The following is an 18,757-nucleotide window of genomic DNA, read 5'->3' on the forward strand; positions in this document are numbered from 1 at the left end:
AACGTTTCACAATGTATATAAAACATGTAAGATTGTCATTGTTAAATAAAACATTACAAATATGTTACATAAAATATTAAAGTCAATTAGAATTTTAAAACCACAATTAAAATGATCTTTATCTATTCCAAAGTAATACCTGATAGTAAAAGTTCAGATCTGTATATTGAGCTCAAAATTAAATAAATGAAAATAAAGTCTTTATATTGAGTTCAAACTTAAATGAATAAAAATAAATATGTCATTTAAAAAAATAAAACAATATAAAAATATATACATTGTATATCTAATAAATAGTTTTTTTTTCAATTATCACATAATGTTACAAAATATTTGTATCGGAATAACATCTCATGCTTTGCTTATTAAAGATTGCTGGTTCGCTTTACTATCTATACAAGACAGTTGGCAAAGAGTTTTCTATCTTGGTTAATCTTAGAGATTTTATGGATTCATATAACTAACTTTCAATGCATTTATATACATGTTTCAATCTCTATTGGTTCCATTTCTAAAGAAAGGAAACATCTAGGTTTGTTTTTAACCAATTAAACAAGCTATGTAAAATGACACTTTAACATTATAATCTTATAAAAGTAGAATCTATATAAAGTCTTGATTCACTTTTGACAAGATGTGAGAAAAAATTTCTTGTATTTTCATAAATACATAAGAAAAGTTTCCAGAAAGCTAAAAATTGAAAATAAGATAGTTATAACAGTAATCAGACATTCACTGATCACAACACCTAACTATATATATCAAAGTAAATATCTACCCTTTACAACAGAGACAAACAATACTATAAATAGGAAACAGAGACCAACGATACTATAAATAGGAAACAGAGACCAACGATACTATAAATAGGAAACAGAGACCAACGATACTATAAGAGACCAACGATACTATGAATAGGAAACAGAGAACAACGATACTATGAATAGGAAACAGAGACCAACGATACTATAAATAGGAAACAGAGACCAACGATACTATAAGAGACCAACGATACTATAAATAGGAAACAGAGACCAACGATTCTATAAATAGGAAACAGAGACCAACGATACTATAAATAGGAAACAGAGACCAACGATACTATAAGAGACCAACGATACTATAAATAGGAAACAGAGACCAACAATTCTATAAATAGGAAACAGAGACCAACGATACTATAAATAGGAAACAGAGACCAACGATACTATAAATAGGAAACAGAGACCAACGATACTATAAGACACCAACGATACTATGAATAGGAAACAGAGACCAACGATACTATGAATAGGAAACAGAGACCAACGATACTATGAATAGGAAACAGAGACCAACGATACTATGAATAGGAAACAGAGACCAACGATACTATAAATAGGAAACAGAGACAAACGATACTATGAATAGGAAACAGAGACCAACGATTCTATAAATAGGAAACAGAGACCAACAATACTATAAATAGGAAACAGAGACCAACGATTCTATAAATAGGAAACAGAGACCAACAATACTATGAATAGGAAACAGAGACCAACAATACTATAAATAGGAAACAGAGACCAACGATACTATAAATAGGAAACAGAGACCAACGATACTATAAATAGGAAACAGAGACCAACAATACTATAAATAGGAAACAGAGACCAACGATACTATAAATAGGAAACAGAGACCAACGATTCTATAAATAGGAAACAGAGACCAACAATACTATAAATAGGAAACAGAGACCAACAATACTATAAATAGGAAACAGAGACCAACGATACTATAAATAGGAAACAGAGACCAACGATACTATGAATAGGAAACAGAGACCAACAATACTATAAATAGGAAACAGAGACCAACGATACTATGAATAGGAAACGGATGATAATTTTTGTTATTTGCTGCATGTCACTGGTAATTTTAGTATCCCATATTACATCTGTGGTACATATCCATTACCCAATAACAATAATGTTAATTTTAGTATCCCATATTACATCTGTGGTACATATCCATTACCCAATAACAATAATGTTAATTTTAGTATCCCATATTACATCTGTGGTACATATCCATTACCCAATAACAATAATGCTAATTTTAGTATCCCATATTACATCTGTGGTACATATCCATTACCCAATAACAATAATGTTAATTTTAGTTTCCCATATTACATCTGTGGTACATATCCATTACCCTATAACAATAATGTTCACAATACATAGAGATCTGCTTGTACACAAACTACATATGATATACATAGGGATTATTTCATCATATCTTCTAATGGTGAAATAAGTATGGTAAAATACTTCTTACAACTTCTTATATATATGTTAATACACTGCTGCTTGTGTAAATTTGTCATTGATCAACTCAGACAATATTCTAAATCTTGATCATGTTTAGGATATTTGAAATACAATAATATGGATTATATATGGGCATTTTGACCCTAGAGGCGACCATTTTAACCCTAAATAATTTATATCTACATACAATCTCCATAAAAATCTTCCCGTTAATATATTAATCTGAACTATAAGATAAATCTTGACAGTCTATAATTAAATATATAAATCTTAACTATAAGATAAATCTTGACAGTAAATCATTAAAAGATAAATCTTGATAATTCAATGGAAACGGTATAGGCAGTTATTTCCATGTTATGACTTAAAAAGCGATATATGTAGGTATAAGTTTACATGGTGTATTTATTACTTATTTTTATAGTACTATTTCGCGGATGAAATATTTTGCGACCACACTGATGTCTCACAAAAAGATATGGTCGTGCGAAAATTACTGTCGATACAGTGTCTGTTGAATATCATACTTAAACATTCAAAATCAAAGATAGATGTATATTGGTCGAATTCGATTGAAATAGGAACAATTAGAAACCAAGAACAAAGCATAACAAGTTTCTGTACATTTGGAAAAAATCCTTTAAGTACTTCTGAAGATATAGCAATAAGAATTTGTACTTTATCAGAAATGCTCAAAGATGATTGCTTGTTGAACACTTTCATGGACCGATTGGAGCTTACTTTCAGGGACCAATGAAAGCTTACTTTCAGGGACCAATTTGAGCTTGCTTTCAGGGACCTAGGAAAGCTTACTTTCAGAGACCAATCGGAGCTTACGTTCAGGGACCAATTCGAGCTTACTTTCAGGGACTAATAGGAGCATACTTTTGGGGAAAAACAAAATTGAAACACTGACAAATGAATGGATGACAGAGCTAAGACCATTGACTAAGTGTAGTTTTAATTGCTCAACATCTAATATTGGATAGCTTTAATAGAGCTAGATGTCTATGACACACAGGTGTCACACCAGCTTTTGAAGTTCTTTTGCAAAGACTTACCTCAAAGTTAAATTTCTTTCAACACAAAAGATTATCTTAAGGCCTAGCAGTTTCAAGAAATCCCTGATTAATTAATTTTATTATTTGGTCATATATTATTGTGGATGGCCCAAAGACCTCTAGGATAATTTCTTCATACTCCTAGTTACTCGACCTTCGACCCTGGTGGCAGTTGTGATCCCTGAACTGGTCGAGTTTCTCTTTGTTGATACAGCAGAGTAAGATTCCTTGTTAGAGGAGACACACTCCTTGTATGTACTGAAGAAGAATTCCTGATCGTTGTAACATCGCCAGGCAAAAACTTGCGGTACAACCAGGAGTAGTAGGTTAGTGTACCAGAACACCTGCCCATAGCTGTCATACAGGTTAGTTGGTGCACCATACCCAGCTTCTATAGTCCGCCAATGAATTGAGGCAAAGATGTGAGAAACTTGACTCTATAATGGAACAATAATTAAGTCAATCTATCAGTTACTATTACAGATGTTGTTTAACAAAAAAGGTTGTGGGGGTAGACTGTGAATCCTTGTTGTTTCTTTTTCTCATTATGAAGTATAAGCATACTGTACATGGAGACCATTAGACTGTTGCCGACTTATCAATCACCACCAAGTACATATATATTAACTGTATAAACCACTGAATTACCTGTAGAGCAGCACCAGCATGTAACAGTGCCCAGTCAGACATCCATGTTTCTCCCGGGTATACAAGACCGTAAATAGCAGACACATAGTACGGCACAAAGTAAAATAGGTAGGTCAGCATCTGCGGAAATTAAAAACAAATGATGATTCTTAATATTTCTCTCATATACTTCACAGCAATATCCAATGGCTGCTAGGAAAAGACAACTCTTTCTCCCTTACTTCACATGAATATACCAATGCTGCTAGGAAAAGACAACTCTTTCTTCCTTACTTCACAGGAATATACATGTACCATGGCTGCTAGGGAAAGACAACTCTTTCTCCCTTACTTCACCGGAATATCCCATAGATGTTAGGGAAAGACAACTCTTTCTCCTTTACTTCACCGGAATATCCCATGGATGCTAGGAAAAGACAACTCTTTCTCCTTTACTTTACATGAATACCCCATGACTGCTAGGGAAAGACAACTGTTCTCCCTCACTTCACAGGAATATCCCATGGCTGCTAGGAAAAGACAACTCTTTCTCCTTTACTACAGAGAATATCACATGGCTGCTAGGAAAAGACAGCTCTTTCTCCCTATTCACCAGAATATCCCATGGCTGCTAGGGAAAGACAACTCTTTCTCCCTTACTTCACAGGAATATGCCATGGATGCTAGGGAAAGACAACTCTTTCTCCCTTACTTCACCGGAATATCCCATGGATCCTAGGGAAAGACAACTCTTTCTCCTTAACTTCACCAGAATATCCCATGGATGCTAGAGAAAGACAACTCTTTCTCCTTTACTTTACAGGAATACCCCATGACTGCTAGGGAAAGACAACTCTGCTCCCTTACTTTACAGGAATATCCCATGGCTGCTAGGAAAAGACAACTTTTTCTCCCTTACTTCAAAAAGTTATCCCATGGCTGCAAAGGAAAAGACGACTTTTCTCCTTTACTTTTAATACAGCAATATTCCATGGTTGCTAGGGAAAAGACTCTGGAATCTTTCATGGGTCTTGGAAAGCCTCGGATTGACATGCCGCGATCTTTCACTCTGATTGAGATATCCCTGTCCACTTGACAATTCTATGTTTCATGCTTTTTCTCCCATAATTTAAGAAAACATTAGGAAAATGCAGTTATATAGAAATGTTTTCAAAACGCTGCCATCACAAGAATGTCGTAATGCTTCAAAATTAATGACATAGTCGACAAGTTGCCACATGTAATGAGGATGTCACATCATTGTCTAGCGCGTGTGAGCTGTCTTTTCCCTACTCAGGTAAATACTGGCTGGTCTCATGCAATATAATCCTGTCGTCTAAGGCTCTATTATATAGATACCCATGCTGTAATTATACAGACTTGTGGCCACACAAACTTACTATCTACTCTGTAAATATACATATTTATATTTTTAACAAGGCTGGTGTTACATTAAAAGATGCTAATAAAAAGATTTTTGTTGAAAATATCACTTAAAGATGCTCCATCGCTGATGAAGGTTATTTTTTCTGTATCAAAAACAGGTCCAGACAAATTAGTATTTTTCTCCAGTTCCAAAAGTTACTTACTTAACACCATTACCACCCATTAAGTCTGAGCTTCTTATTTTACTTCAAGATAAACATATCAAGATTAATTAATTACATCCCGAAAAAAAATCCATGGCACTATGCCCCATATGGAATGAAGTACTGATTGTGCAGGTACCGAAACAAATTATTTTATATGTATTTTTGTGTTAACTAGACACATACATACACAATATTAAACATCAGATTTTGTTCAAATGATGTGTATCATTTATGCCCTGTCGACTGTCTGGAGCATCTTTAATTCTCATGTACATGTATGGAGAATTGACCTGCAGTTATATTTTTGTTTTCTAACTTATTTCAAAATAATGGAACATTATAGCACTGTTGTAAAATTGCAATAAAAATAGGTCGAGGTATTAAAAATACTCTTCTCTTTCATGTGTGGATATGAATGAAAGGAATATTCTACCAACATTTTGTAACTGCCGGGTAGAATATCTTTTATTCTACCAACATTTTGTAACTTCCAGGTAGAATATCTCTATCATATCCTCATATTTAAGAGCCTTAGAATCTTACACAGAGGGAGTAAAACGACTCACACGTGCTACACAAATACGGGACAGCATTGTTGTTGATGTCATTAATTTTAGCACATAACGATGTGTGTCTGAGATCAACTTACCTGTAACCGTGAGAACATATTGGGATCAGATAGGTAAGGCTCAAAGTTCTTCAGGTAAACTTTGATGTATTCATTATCACAGCCTAAAGCTGCCTGTAACAGTCATACAAAAAACAAATTGAGAGTTTATTTAGTTATGTAGTTTTATGTCTTAGTCTGGGTCATGTAAGGATATGCCAGGTATGATAGTGGAGAAAAGCCGGAGTACCTGGAGAAAATCATTCACCAGCAGTAAATATCTGACAACTGCTCCACATTGGATTTGTACTCGCGACCCAAGAGAGTTTGTGGTAATATGTTGGGACATTTTAACCATTTGGTAACCACAGCCTCAAAGTTGAAAGTTCATCATTTAAATTAAAGATAATCATTAAAAAGAATAGATCATAAATTGATACCTACTAACTACTTTTGTGGATTAGAATCAAGAAATTTACAAGTGAAATAATTCCAAATATAAGTAAAGAAGATGGTACTAAAATAACTAATCGAAAAGAAATACTTAAAGAAACAGAAAATTATTATGGAATATTATATAAAGAAATTAACATCTTAGAAAATGTAGATCTTGAAACTCTTTTAGAGCAATACAATATACCACCACTGAGAGTTAATGAGCCTATAAAAATTGATCACCCTATTACCTTAGACGAACTAACAAAACCACTTAAAAATATGAAAAATAAAAAAAAAAGCCCAGGTTCAGATCGGTTCACTGTTGAATTCTTGAAAAAAATTTTTTCGAAGCAATTAGGTCCATTTATTCATAGATCATGATCACTTAATCACAGTTTTAACATCTCAGATCTTTCAATAACGCAGAACTATAACTTGCATTCCAAAAGGAAACAAACCACGTGATAAATTACAGTGGAGTAGGAAGATGAAACGTCATGGGGGGGCAAAGGTCCTCAATATTTTGTAACACCCCCCCCCCCTTACGGGAGGAGATTAATTCAACTCCCAACCATATAATATATGCTTTATGTACATTTTTCATATATCACTAAATTTAATCCTTGTACACATTTATAGACAGTGGGGTCGCTAAAAGGAAATTAACGAAAACGCAAATTGGCCAAATTAGCATGTGAGCATCGAAGGCGCGAGATTTTTGTGTTTTGTTAGGGGTCTGAGGGTGACCCCCGGGATGAGTTTTATGTATTTTGATGATTTTGAGATCGCCCAAAAGCGCGAGATTTTAGTGTTTGGGGGGTCCGGGGGTCTCCCCCTGGAAAAAAATTACGATTTAGAATGGCTTAGATGAGTTTTACGATGCATTTTGATGAATTTGTGAGCGCCCAAAGGCGCGAGAATTTGGTGTTAGGGGGTCCCGGGGGTCTCCCCCGGGAAGAAAATTACGATTCAGAATGGCTGAGATGAGATTTACGATAAAGTTTAATGATTATAAAGCGTTCTTAACATGGTAATTTTTCTATTTAAAGCTACCTGCATTTAGAAATGATAATTGTGTCGTCATAACATTATGCAACCCTTCTCGATCTGAATATACCGGCTTCACACCATCGGCACATTGTTGTGTAACATAAAAAAATGAATTGATTGTCTCGCTAAGACATATAAACAAATTGATCTTTTAAGAGACATTTTTTTAAATAGTACATAGAATCCCTTGATGGACATTTTTAGTCTAGTTTGTGTGTATTGAATTTTTACTATTTAAGGTTTGACATTATGTGCTTGAACGTTTTAGGAAATGCGCCGCGCAGCGGAAAATTTTCTAGAATGAAGTATGAAAAATGTGCAGGAGGACCCTTTTTTCTTTCAAATAAGCATTTTTAGAAAATTTCAGTCGGCGAAAATGGGGGGGCAAAAAGACATGTTTGCCCCCCCCCCCCCCCCCCCCCCCCCCCCCCCCCCCCGTCCTGGGGAACGGGGGGGGGGCAGATGAATTAAATAATTGGCACCACATAACACTTCTTCATAATACAAAATAGCATGAGGAACAATAGCAGAACTGTTCAAAACCATCATTAGTAAATTAATGAATAACAACCAAACAGGTTTTATTTTAAGTCGATACAAAGGTGAAAACACACGGATAATATACGACATTATGCAATACACTGAAGACAACAATTTACCTGGTCTTTTACTTCTAATACATTTCGAGAAAGCTTTTGACTCAGTTTCACGGAATTTCATTTTTAAAACTTTAAAATCCTTCAAATCAAATTTAAAATTTTCAAATGGATGAAACTTTTTCAAAATTATATTCAATCTGCAGTGAACATAGGGGGTCATTTATCGAACTTCTTCAAAATTAAACTTGGATGCCTTCAGGGAGACCCAATTTCATCATATATTTTTATCCTATGTGCAGAGATTTTATCTATAATTCTAAAAAATAATAGCAATATAAAAGGAATAAATGTCCGGGATAAAGAATACTCCTTTCTCAAATTGCCGATGACACATCTGTTATATTAGATGGCACAAAAAAAAATGTTAGACGAAACTCTTAAAAACCTTACATATTTCGCTAAAATTTCTGGCCTTAAAATGAACTTCTCCAAGACCCAGGTAGTATGGATTGGCAGCAAAAAATACAGTGAAGATAACTTATCCACTGAATTCAATTTAATATTGGGTTGCACAAAATTTACATTGTCAGGTATTGATTATGATGTTGATCTCCACAGAATCATCAAATTGAACTTCATTACATGACAAAAACTTACTAAACTTAAATCTCTCATATCCACTTGGAAAAGAAGTACACTTACACCTATTGGCAAAATTACTATAATCAAAACTTTAATAATATCTCAGTTCAATCATTTGTTTCTTTCTCTTTCTAATCCTGAGGAGACATACCTCAAAGAAATAAATACTTTTTTTATTCAAATATCTATGGAATGACAAACCAGACCAAATTAAAAGGGATATAATTGTTAAAGAATACTTAAAAGGGGGGCTCAAAATGATTCACTAAGAGTCTTACATAACAGCTTTGAAAACAACTTTGATAAGACATATATACCAAACAAGAAAACTGGAGTTCTGTATTAGAAACTTAAATTTGACAAACATATTATTTCAAATACTGGTATAGAGAAATTGAAAGAATTATAAAAAAAATTCCACAAATGCTTTTTTGGAGTGATGTCTTAGAATCCTGGTGTAAAACAATCATCTCGAGTAATATTTATAATGTAAATTGTAAATATCTCAGAAAATCCATTATGGCATAACAGTAATATAAAGATTAACAGGAAAGTTATCTTCTATAAAACATGGTATGAAAAGGGTGTAAAATTTATTTATAACATTATGAAAACAGACAAGTCCTTTTACAGTTTCAAGGAATTTAGAGAAATATATGGTATTCGAACAAATTTTTAAATTATCAGGGATTGAAAAACTCTGTTCATGAATTTATCCAAACAAATAAACAAGCTTTTGATGTTGAAAACACAGCTTTTTTTACCAAACACGCCCCTTAATCTGAAACCCATCCTGAAAAACAATAAAGTTGCTATAGACACTTACAAAATGTTAATCAGGAATACTCAAAAACCCACTGCACAAAGAAAATGAAACTTATCTTTCAACTTTGATGAAGAAACTTAGAAAAAAAACATACATCCTTTTAATTCTACTTCTAATTCAAAACTCCAGTGGCTTTAATATAGAATTAATCATAGAATCCTTACAACAAACTCCTTTCTCTTTAAAATTGGAAAATCAAACAATAATCTCTGTTTCTTCTGTAAAATACAACCTGAAACAATAACACATCTTTTATGGGATTGTGAAAAAGTATCCAACTTAATTGAAAACTTGAGAATTAATATCATAACAAAGAACCTCAACCTTAGATTCGATAAAGCAGAGTTCATTTTTGGTAAACTAATAAAAAGTCACAAAAAGTTCAACATACACAATGTAATTTTATTGACAATAAAACACTACATATATAAAAGCAAATGTTTGGAAATTGATCTTAACCTCACCAGTTTTAAAAAACATATTAAATTTTAGTTAAAAGCACTTAAAAGTCTTATTTTGACAATTGACAACAGATATATATTTCAGATAACTACTCGAATTAACGAATGGTTACAGTTATGAAAAATATAAATTGAAATAAAATGTTTGTTTTTCGTATAGCTCACTGACATTACTGGACAACATTGTCTCTTGTTGCTTATGTCCTAATTGTTTTGTTGTGTGTGTGAGTGTGTGTTATTGTCATTTTATTTATTTATTTATTTATTTATATATATATATATATTTTGTTTTTGTTTTTGTTCTCCCTTGAATGTATGTTTGTTTTTCAAATATTGTCTGTTTGTCATAGAGGTATACATATATACAGAAATACTGTGCTTGTTTAGATCGCCATTGATATACTATCTTACATATATGCATGTATATAACAAATTCTTATCCGCATTAATTGACTCATCCTATAGCATTTTTCCCATTATGGTTATCTAATATTCAGTTTTCATCAGATTGTCTCTTTATAAGAGTTTATAGAATAATAATAATCAACCATTCAAATTAAAATTACATAATTTCACATCAGAGAGTCTGACTACAGACATTATATTTTTTTTTCTTTTGTAACTGTCTTTTTGTCTTATTGTGTTGCTTTTGTATGTCTTATAATATAATTTGAAAATAAAAAAAAAAATTAAAAAAAAAATTTGATACAGTGGTTTTAAATTCTGATGATAAATATTGCATGTAATAATCTCAATTGTTTTTTATCATAAATATAAGTTGAAATATTTTTACAGAGTTCAGCAATATATATACTTACAATGCCCCTGAACAGGGAAAATGCAATGCCCAGGATAAAAAGCATGATAAAGACAAAGTCCCATGGTCTGTTCAATAAACTCAGTTCAAATCCTGATCGTCGTAATAACTGGAAAAAGGAAAACAATTTTTCATATTTCTACTATAAGAGCAGTTTGCTAACCTGATTACTTCAAATTTCCAGACATGTAGAAATTTTACCCTTTCTTTGTTTCATAACATTTCGATCTTCTATACATTATTTGATATTTTTTGCATAGAATATACACTGTATTCTTTTTTTTAATTATTTTAGATGAAAACATAACTACAAACATCCTACCCGCTGTTGGCTTCTTTCTTTTTTGGACTGTCGAAGAAAACGAATGCCAGCCCAAATAGGAACAACAACGTATGGCACATTCAGCAGATACGAGCCTCGAACCTTAAAAGAGCCTGTAATAGAATGGTGATAATAGCTTGGTTAACATTGAGTCACTGAATTAGCTTCGTTAGCAATTAGACCATTGTAATCATAAAACCAACTTTAAAGGTTAAATTGGTAAAAAGTAATTTTTGATGCTACACTGCCGACCAAGCAAAATCCAAAGTAATTTTTAGGTCAATAAATGGCACTGATTCAGAATATAACAGATTTTCAAGAATTGTAAAACTGTAAAGAAGAGGAAACCAAAAATGTGCACATTTCTGTTTTTAATTGATAAAACATAACTGTTCCACAGTATAGTACGACAAATTTTTTTATTTTGCATGTTGAGTGTATGTCGCCATCACAGTCAGTGGTTGACAGTGTATGTCACCATAATGGTCAGTGGTTGACAGTGTTTTCGCCATCACAGTCAGTGGTTGACAGTGTATGTCACCATCACAGTCAGTGGTTGACAGTGTATGTCACCATCACAGTCAGTGGTTGACAGTGTATGTCACCATCACAGTCAGTGGTTGACAGTGTATGTCACCATCACAGTCAGTGGTTGACAGTGAATGTCACCATCACAGTCAGTGGTTGACAGTGTGACATGTCACCATCACAGTCAGTGGTTGACAGTGTATGTCACCATCACAGTCAGTGGTTGACAGTGTATGTCACCATCACGGTCAGTGGTTGAGTGTTTTCGCCATCACAGTCAGTGGTTGACAGTGTATGTCACCATCACAGTCAGTGGTTGACAGTGTATGTCACCATCACAGTCAGTGGTTGACAGTATATGTCACCATCACAGTCAGTGGTTGACAGTGTATGTCACCATCACGGTCAGTGGTTGACAGTGAATGTCACCATCAGTCAGTAGTTGACAGTGTATGTCACCATCACAGTCAGTGGTTGACAGTGTATGTCACCATCACAGTCAGTGGTTGACAGTGTATGTCACCATCACAGTCAGTGGTTGACAGTATATGTCACCATCACAGTCAGTGGTTGACAGTGTATGTCACCATCACAGTCAGTGGTTGACAGTATATGTCACCATCACAGTCAGTGGTTGACAGTGTATGTCACCATCACGGTCAGTGGTTGACAGTGAATGTCACCATCAGTCAGTAGTTGACAGTGTATGTCACCATCACAGTCAGTGGTTGACAGTGTTTTCGCCATCACAGTCAGTGGTTGACAGTGTATGTCACCATCACAGTCAGTGGTTGACAGTGTATGTCACCATCACAGTCAGTGGTTGACAGTGTATGTCGCCATCACAATCAGTGTTTGACAGTGTATGTCACCATTACGGTCAGTGGTTGACAGTGTATATCACCATCACAGGTTGACAGTGTATTGCCTAAGAAAACAGAGGTAAAAAGTGACAAACCTGTAGCACCTCCGAGAAGTAAGACAATCATGCTGTTTCCTATAGATCCCACCCAGTATAGGCAGACTTCATGGCACCTCATCCTAATAAACAAAACAACACAATAACAACCCTTAAATATGTCATAAATTATAAATATACGAGTATAGATAAAACATTATTTTTAAAATGTTTTTAGATGTCAGCGTGATTCAGTGATGTTGATTACAAAAGTTATCATAAATTTAACAATTAAACTCAGTGTTGAGAGGAGTATATAGAGGTAGTATTAAGAGCTTTCTAGAGTGAATGATAAAATACCTGTTTGCTATAAGTGTGATAAGGATCAGGTACATGGCGTACTGACCAGTGCCATCCCACCAATTAATTACAGTTCCGTGAGCAGTACGAAGATATGGCTCTCCTTCCTTGAAATAAAATTCCATAAATCCAGAAATGTGGCCATCCAACTCAAGGCCTATGATCAGGTCAACACACGACGTGAAAGCAAACACACTCCAAGCTAAAAGAAATCAAAACATTTTTATTGATAATGCAAATTCAATGAAACTTTACAGTAAAGTTTTTGTACAAATTTGCTTGTCGAAAATAGAAGAATTCATAAAAATATGTTTTCTGTAATATTACTATTAGGGTGAATGTAGTCTCAATCCTGTTGATTTTTTGTCCTTAATTTCTAACAATAGAACATTATACAAAACTATCGTATCTTTACCAATGCTTATCATTTTTTGTTATTTACGAGTACCGTTTCTATACGTATTTATCATGTTTTGCCATATTTTTGCCCTCAAAAAATCAATGAATAGGCAAAAAAGGAATTAAAAACAAATGTCAATTTCACAATATTTGTCTATGAAATGCCCAAGGTAATAAATTTTTCAAATATCATATAAAAACCTGGGGTCCTCGATCAAATTTTCACAATTTTGTAAGTTTAAAGTTTGTAACTCACAACCCTATCTTGTAGCATATCGGAAACCATTCTGGAATTCAAAACAACCTTGGCAGCATCTGGTTTAGCATCATATGAATTGGCGCGGTTTTCAAAAGTATGGACCTACCTTAATATTTATGAAATTTAGGGTTCACCGTTGCCATGGTAACCAGGTCATTATACATGGTTTTTCAAATTCAAATGTTAAAATTCAAAAAAAGTAACAAATTGGTTTTGTCTTTAGAGCCATACAAAAAGTTACCTGGCAAGTCATTAAAGCCCCTTTCACACATTTAGAGATGAGGCAGCATATCACCACAAATTGGAAATTTTGATAATCCACCAACACAGGGACCTGGCACGAAAATTTTTAACCAACAGTATACATATATATATGTTATAGTATCAAGGTATAACATAATAAGTTTTATTTCATAAGATACTGATATAGACTTACAGCTATTCGTGTGTGTCCCAGGTCTAAACGTATATATACTGTCAGTGTCATGCGACAACTGGCCAGGCCTGTACATAATAGTCTGGGTTATAGCTATAAGTTTCTCGTTGTTGTGTAATGGTATGTGGTGCCTGAACATCTTATATGTAATGCTAATTATGAAACTGGTCAGTATTAATTGGTTCAGCGTGTTACTTATGTTATGCAGTAGCTATCCATGTATCAGATGTTTCAGGTGTTGGATATCATGGCCAAATACTGATCCCCATGCTCTCGTTGTTATGTATAAATAGAGCTGACCACTTATTGTAGAGAGAGGGAGAAACATAGATGAGCACACACCTTGTGTGTGGTCCCATTTTGGGCCACATGTATCAACAATGACTCTATGTAACGTATGAAGTACAGCAGAATAAAATGTGAACCAAAACATCAGAGTCAATCATCATTTCAACGACAATTCTCAACGCACAAGAAGTTATACGGACCCAACAAACGAAGACTACATATACCTGATGGCCACCAATACAACAGCTAAATAATACAACTTTACAAAACAAGATTCAAAAACCATTTTATCATACTGGCGCTGTGACGTGCGATGGGACCTGGGTTTAGCAGAAGGACACCACTTTATGAATACCAGACCATTGGACACTTCGCGGAGCTACTCCACTAAATGATCACCAGCTACAAACAACACATCAACAACAAGTTTTCGACCAGCAGCCATATTCCATTCCATTCTACGATCATCAGTGCCACAAGAACACAGAACACACTTACAATAAGAATCTTCAAGGAACCAACGCTAATGACCACAACCACCATACACCAACCAGTAAGAAGACAGAAGAACGAAGAAAGAAGAAAGAAAATGAACTCTTTATAATAATTGTGATTTCTTAAAAAAATTTGCACATTGATCAGTGTTTTGAGATATTGGAATTTAGTGTTCGGTAATGTATTATGTTTATTTTTTTTCTAAATCTATATTTACATCTTTTCTTAATTCTTAATTTGTTCTTCGTCTAATTCTTACAAGATCTCAATTTAACGTTACTTTTTACTACAGATTTTAAAAACAATGTAAAACTAAGTTTATTATTTGTACACACACCCAAAAGGATGATAGTTGTTCTAAGCAAATATTTATCCAATAATGTAGTGCAATACATACTATTCTAAATTCTGTATGTTTACTATACACTCCTTCATTTTACTTCACCAAGTTGTTATTACAATAATTCTGTAATTTATAATTTTTGTAATATCATTTTTTTTCCTGAACTTAGATTTTTGCTAAAGTTATATTATGTTAAACTAATTATATTGATATGTTCATGACTTGTGCTCTTCATTTTCATCATTCTCAGAGAAGATTCCTTAACATACTTTTTGTTTTAAACTATTTTTTATTGACACAAATACAATTTCATAATATAAAACATATATTTAAACGTCTGGAAATGTTCTGCTGACATGGTCTAACATGCAGTTTTAAAAGTAATTGGAACTTCCAGTATGTCTGAGAACAATAGGGTGGTGAGCTAATTCATTAAGGCCCATTTTCTCGATATTAATGACATATTTACGTTTATGTATATTATTTCACGTGAGGAGGAATACCCGATGCAGTTTAATGCCGGGCACAAACAAGTTTTTTATGTTTCTCTCAACGTTTACATGCACACACAAATACACAACATGGAACTTTCTTTGTAAGATGATTTTCATTTCATTTTATTGATTATAAGATCTTAGCCTGATTGGAGTGCAAGATTTCACGGCTTGATTGTTAAGACGGCATGACGTCAGCACAAGCATTTTTTTTCTTTTCATTAACTCCATTTTTATATAGCACAAGTTTGAACAGTACTAGTTCAGGTTAATTTTTTTTTATCCTTTTTGGATTTATGAACTAAATGAAATTTCTATGCTAATGAACTCTATCATCCTTTATTTAAAAAAAATATGATATTTAAACATTCTTAAAAATTACTATTAGTCTAAGATATTTGAAATACAATACAACAAAATTCTGTTTTACATATGTTGTTACTCTGGTTCTTTGTTGTTGTGCAAGTAATAAATGTAGCAAAGTTGTGTAAATAACGCAAGAGGAACATATTTCAACTTATGTGAACCCAGCATAAAACTGCATTGGGCATTCCCCAAATTATTCTAAGTTAATGTGTTTGTATATCTTACATTATGTTTAACAGTCTTAGTCTAATTAAAGACGAGGCATCATGCTAGTGTTTTAAAACGATATGACGTTGACCTAGCGCTATTCATTTGCTTTCATTTTCATTTTTATTTTAATAACAGCATAATTATCATGAATATGTCGAAGTCCTGTAATTGTTTTTGTATTTTGCTTACACAAACTCTAGCTACAAATATAGAATCAGTTCTTGTACGTTCTTCAAGTTGATTTACATTGTACATCATTTATAATTATTAAGTACATAATCTATAATTATCAAGCTTTATATAAATTCTTCATATGATAATGTTTAAGTCTTGTATCAATTTAGATTGTATTTCGGAAACATAGTGGAATATAATAAGTTTTATTTTAAATTTATTATTATTATTTCAAATTATAACTAATTTTAAATAATTACTAACAAGGGGACGTAATATAACATAATAAGTTTTATTTCATAAGATACTGATATAGACTTACAGCTATTCGTGTGTGTCCCAGGTCTAAACGTATATATACTGTCAGTGTCATGCGACAACTGGCCAGGCCTGTACATAATAGTCTGGGTTATAGCTATAAGTTTCTCGTTGTTGTGTAATGGTATGTGGTGCCTGAACATCTTATATGTAATGCTAATTATGAAACTGGTCAGTATTAATTGGTTCAGCGTGTTACTTATGTTATGCAGTAGCTATCCATGTATCAGATGTTTCAGGTGTTGGATATCATGGCCAAATACTGATCCCCATGCTCTCGTTGTTATGTATAAATAGAGCTGACCACTTATTGTAGAGAGAGGGAGAAACATAGATGAGCACACACCTTGTGTGTGGTCCCATTTTGGGCCACATGTATCAACAATGACTCTATGTAACGTATGAAGTACAGCAGAATAAAATGTGAACCAAAACATCAGAGTCAATCATCATTTCAACGACAATTCTCAACGCACAAGAAGTTATACGGACCCAACAAACGAAGACTACATATACCTGATGGCCACCAATACAACAGCTAAATAATACAACTTTACAAAACAAGATTCAAAAACCATTTTATCATAAAGGGTATGAACTCGGCGGTCGAGAAAAACGGACCTATTTTTTTAAAACCGTGATTATTTTCATAAATGGGTTCTATACAACATTGACGGATATCTTACCTTTAAGAGAAATAATTTATCTTTCCATTGAGTGCTTGATGAACAAAATTGGCCAAGTATTGACGAAGTTATGGCTTGATATATCGGGAAATTTACGAAAAATATGCTAGGTAGACATTTCCCTGTCCGGTCGAAATGTCGTCTCGGCTCTAATGGGTACCTCAAAAACCAAGCCAAAATCACAAAATCTACGCTTGTGGTGGTAAACAGTACCCACAATTGTGTTCATCCACAATTTCCTTTGGAGGTGTCATGACCCGTGCTTTGTAGAAACTACATATAAACATCGTGTAGCTCACTTACTTTAACCGTCACCGCCATGTTCATTTTTCTCTCGGAACGCTTTGCAATCCGTAGATACCAGTGTTCTTCTGGAGGAAAAAATGTGTACACAGATGGCCCCGGACTTAACAAGTACATATGAATATTACACGGTAATACATAGATTTTACACGAATCATTACAGACAATTTATATCTAGTAAGTCAGACGAAAAAAACATGTTTTTGTAATTTTTCTCCCAGACCAGGATTGCCATGTCTGATGGTCCAGATATCACCGGATGCATACACGGCCCTTTACACGGTGATGGTGGATTGTCCCAGATTGATATTCCTTGAATGTGTGAAAGGGACTTAAGAAATTTAATTTTTAAACAAGTTATCTCCCTTCCTACAGTGGAAAGCATTTAATATAACATACAGACTGCTATATATATATATTTACCAAAAAAGAATGGTTCCTCGTTCAGCCGATTCTTTCTCACAAACGTGTAAGAAATCAGCATAAACGAAGTCAACGTAACGACACCGGCAAACAGGATCATCCGGTGATCTCCCATGGCTGTCGTCGTGTTCAAACAGTAAGTCAGAGGAAATGCAAGCAAAGATCCAACCAAGACCTGCAGTGTTGGCGTAAAATTCATTTTTCTTAACGAAGACAAATCCATTTTCACTTCTTGGTAAATCCCGACAGCTAAAGGTAACGCGTACCTAGAAACAAGTTTTAACAGGCGGCAACCCTTCAAACAAAATGATCTTGGTTATTCAAATGCTTGACAATTTCCGTAAATGTTACAAATATTAGGCCTAATTATTAGGTTCAGAAATAGATAAGCCTGGGTAGTATAATAGAATATTAAGAAAA

The 18,757-nt window shown here is 33.7% G+C and overlaps 2 protein-coding genes across 3 annotated transcripts in view; one reads left to right on the plus strand and one right to left on the minus strand.

Annotated features, from left to right (window-relative positions):
• The window catches only part of LOC138320353 (dual 3',5'-cyclic-AMP and -GMP phosphodiesterase 11A-like), a 495,361-nt gene that overhangs the window by 455,038 nt on the left and 21,566 nt on the right, over nt 1–18,757 (plus strand). The gene's annotated exons all lie outside the window — the stretch shown is intronic.
• On the minus strand, nt 5–18,748 carry LOC138320351 (transmembrane 6 superfamily member 1-like). Of its 2 annotated transcripts, none has more exons than XM_069263272.1 (8): nt 18,338–18,748; nt 13,144–13,345; nt 12,844–12,926; nt 11,358–11,470; nt 11,037–11,144; nt 6,245–6,337; nt 4,025–4,144; nt 5–3,813 (listed from the first exon to the last, which is right to left on the minus strand). In XM_069263272.1, exons 1-8 carry the CDS (start codon nt 18,558–18,560, stop codon nt 3,496–3,498), a joined length of 1,260 nt encoding a protein of 419 aa, XP_069119373.1. In that variant the 5' UTR covers nt 18,561–18,748; the 3' UTR covers nt 5–3,495. The 2 variants fall into 2 exon arrangements, with proteins under 2 accessions (XP_069119373.1, XP_069119374.1); XM_069263273.1 differs by lacking the exon at nt 18,338–18,748 and adding an exon at nt 14,043–15,135.

Source organism: Argopecten irradians, chromosome 4, assembly GCF_041381155.1.
Source record: "Argopecten irradians isolate NY chromosome 4, Ai_NY, whole genome shotgun sequence".
In the NCBI taxonomy this organism is placed as follows: Eukaryota; Metazoa; Mollusca; class Bivalvia; order Pectinida; family Pectinidae; genus Argopecten; species Argopecten irradians.

Excerpts from the sequence above, each read along its gene's own strand:
- LOC138320351 (XM_069263272.1), bottom strand. The coding sequence starts at position 18,560 with ATGGATTTGTCTTCGTTAAGAAAAATGAATTTTACGCCAACACTGCAG. Across the intron at positions 11,471-12,843 it reads ACTTCTCGGAGGTGCTACAG|GCTCTTTTAAGGTTCGAGGC; the intron begins GTTTGTCACTTT and ends ATTCTATTACAG. Across the intron at positions 6,338-11,036 it reads TTTCCCTGTTCAGGGGCATT|GCAGCTTTAGGCTGTGATAA; the intron begins GTAAGTATATAT and ends TGACTGTTACAG.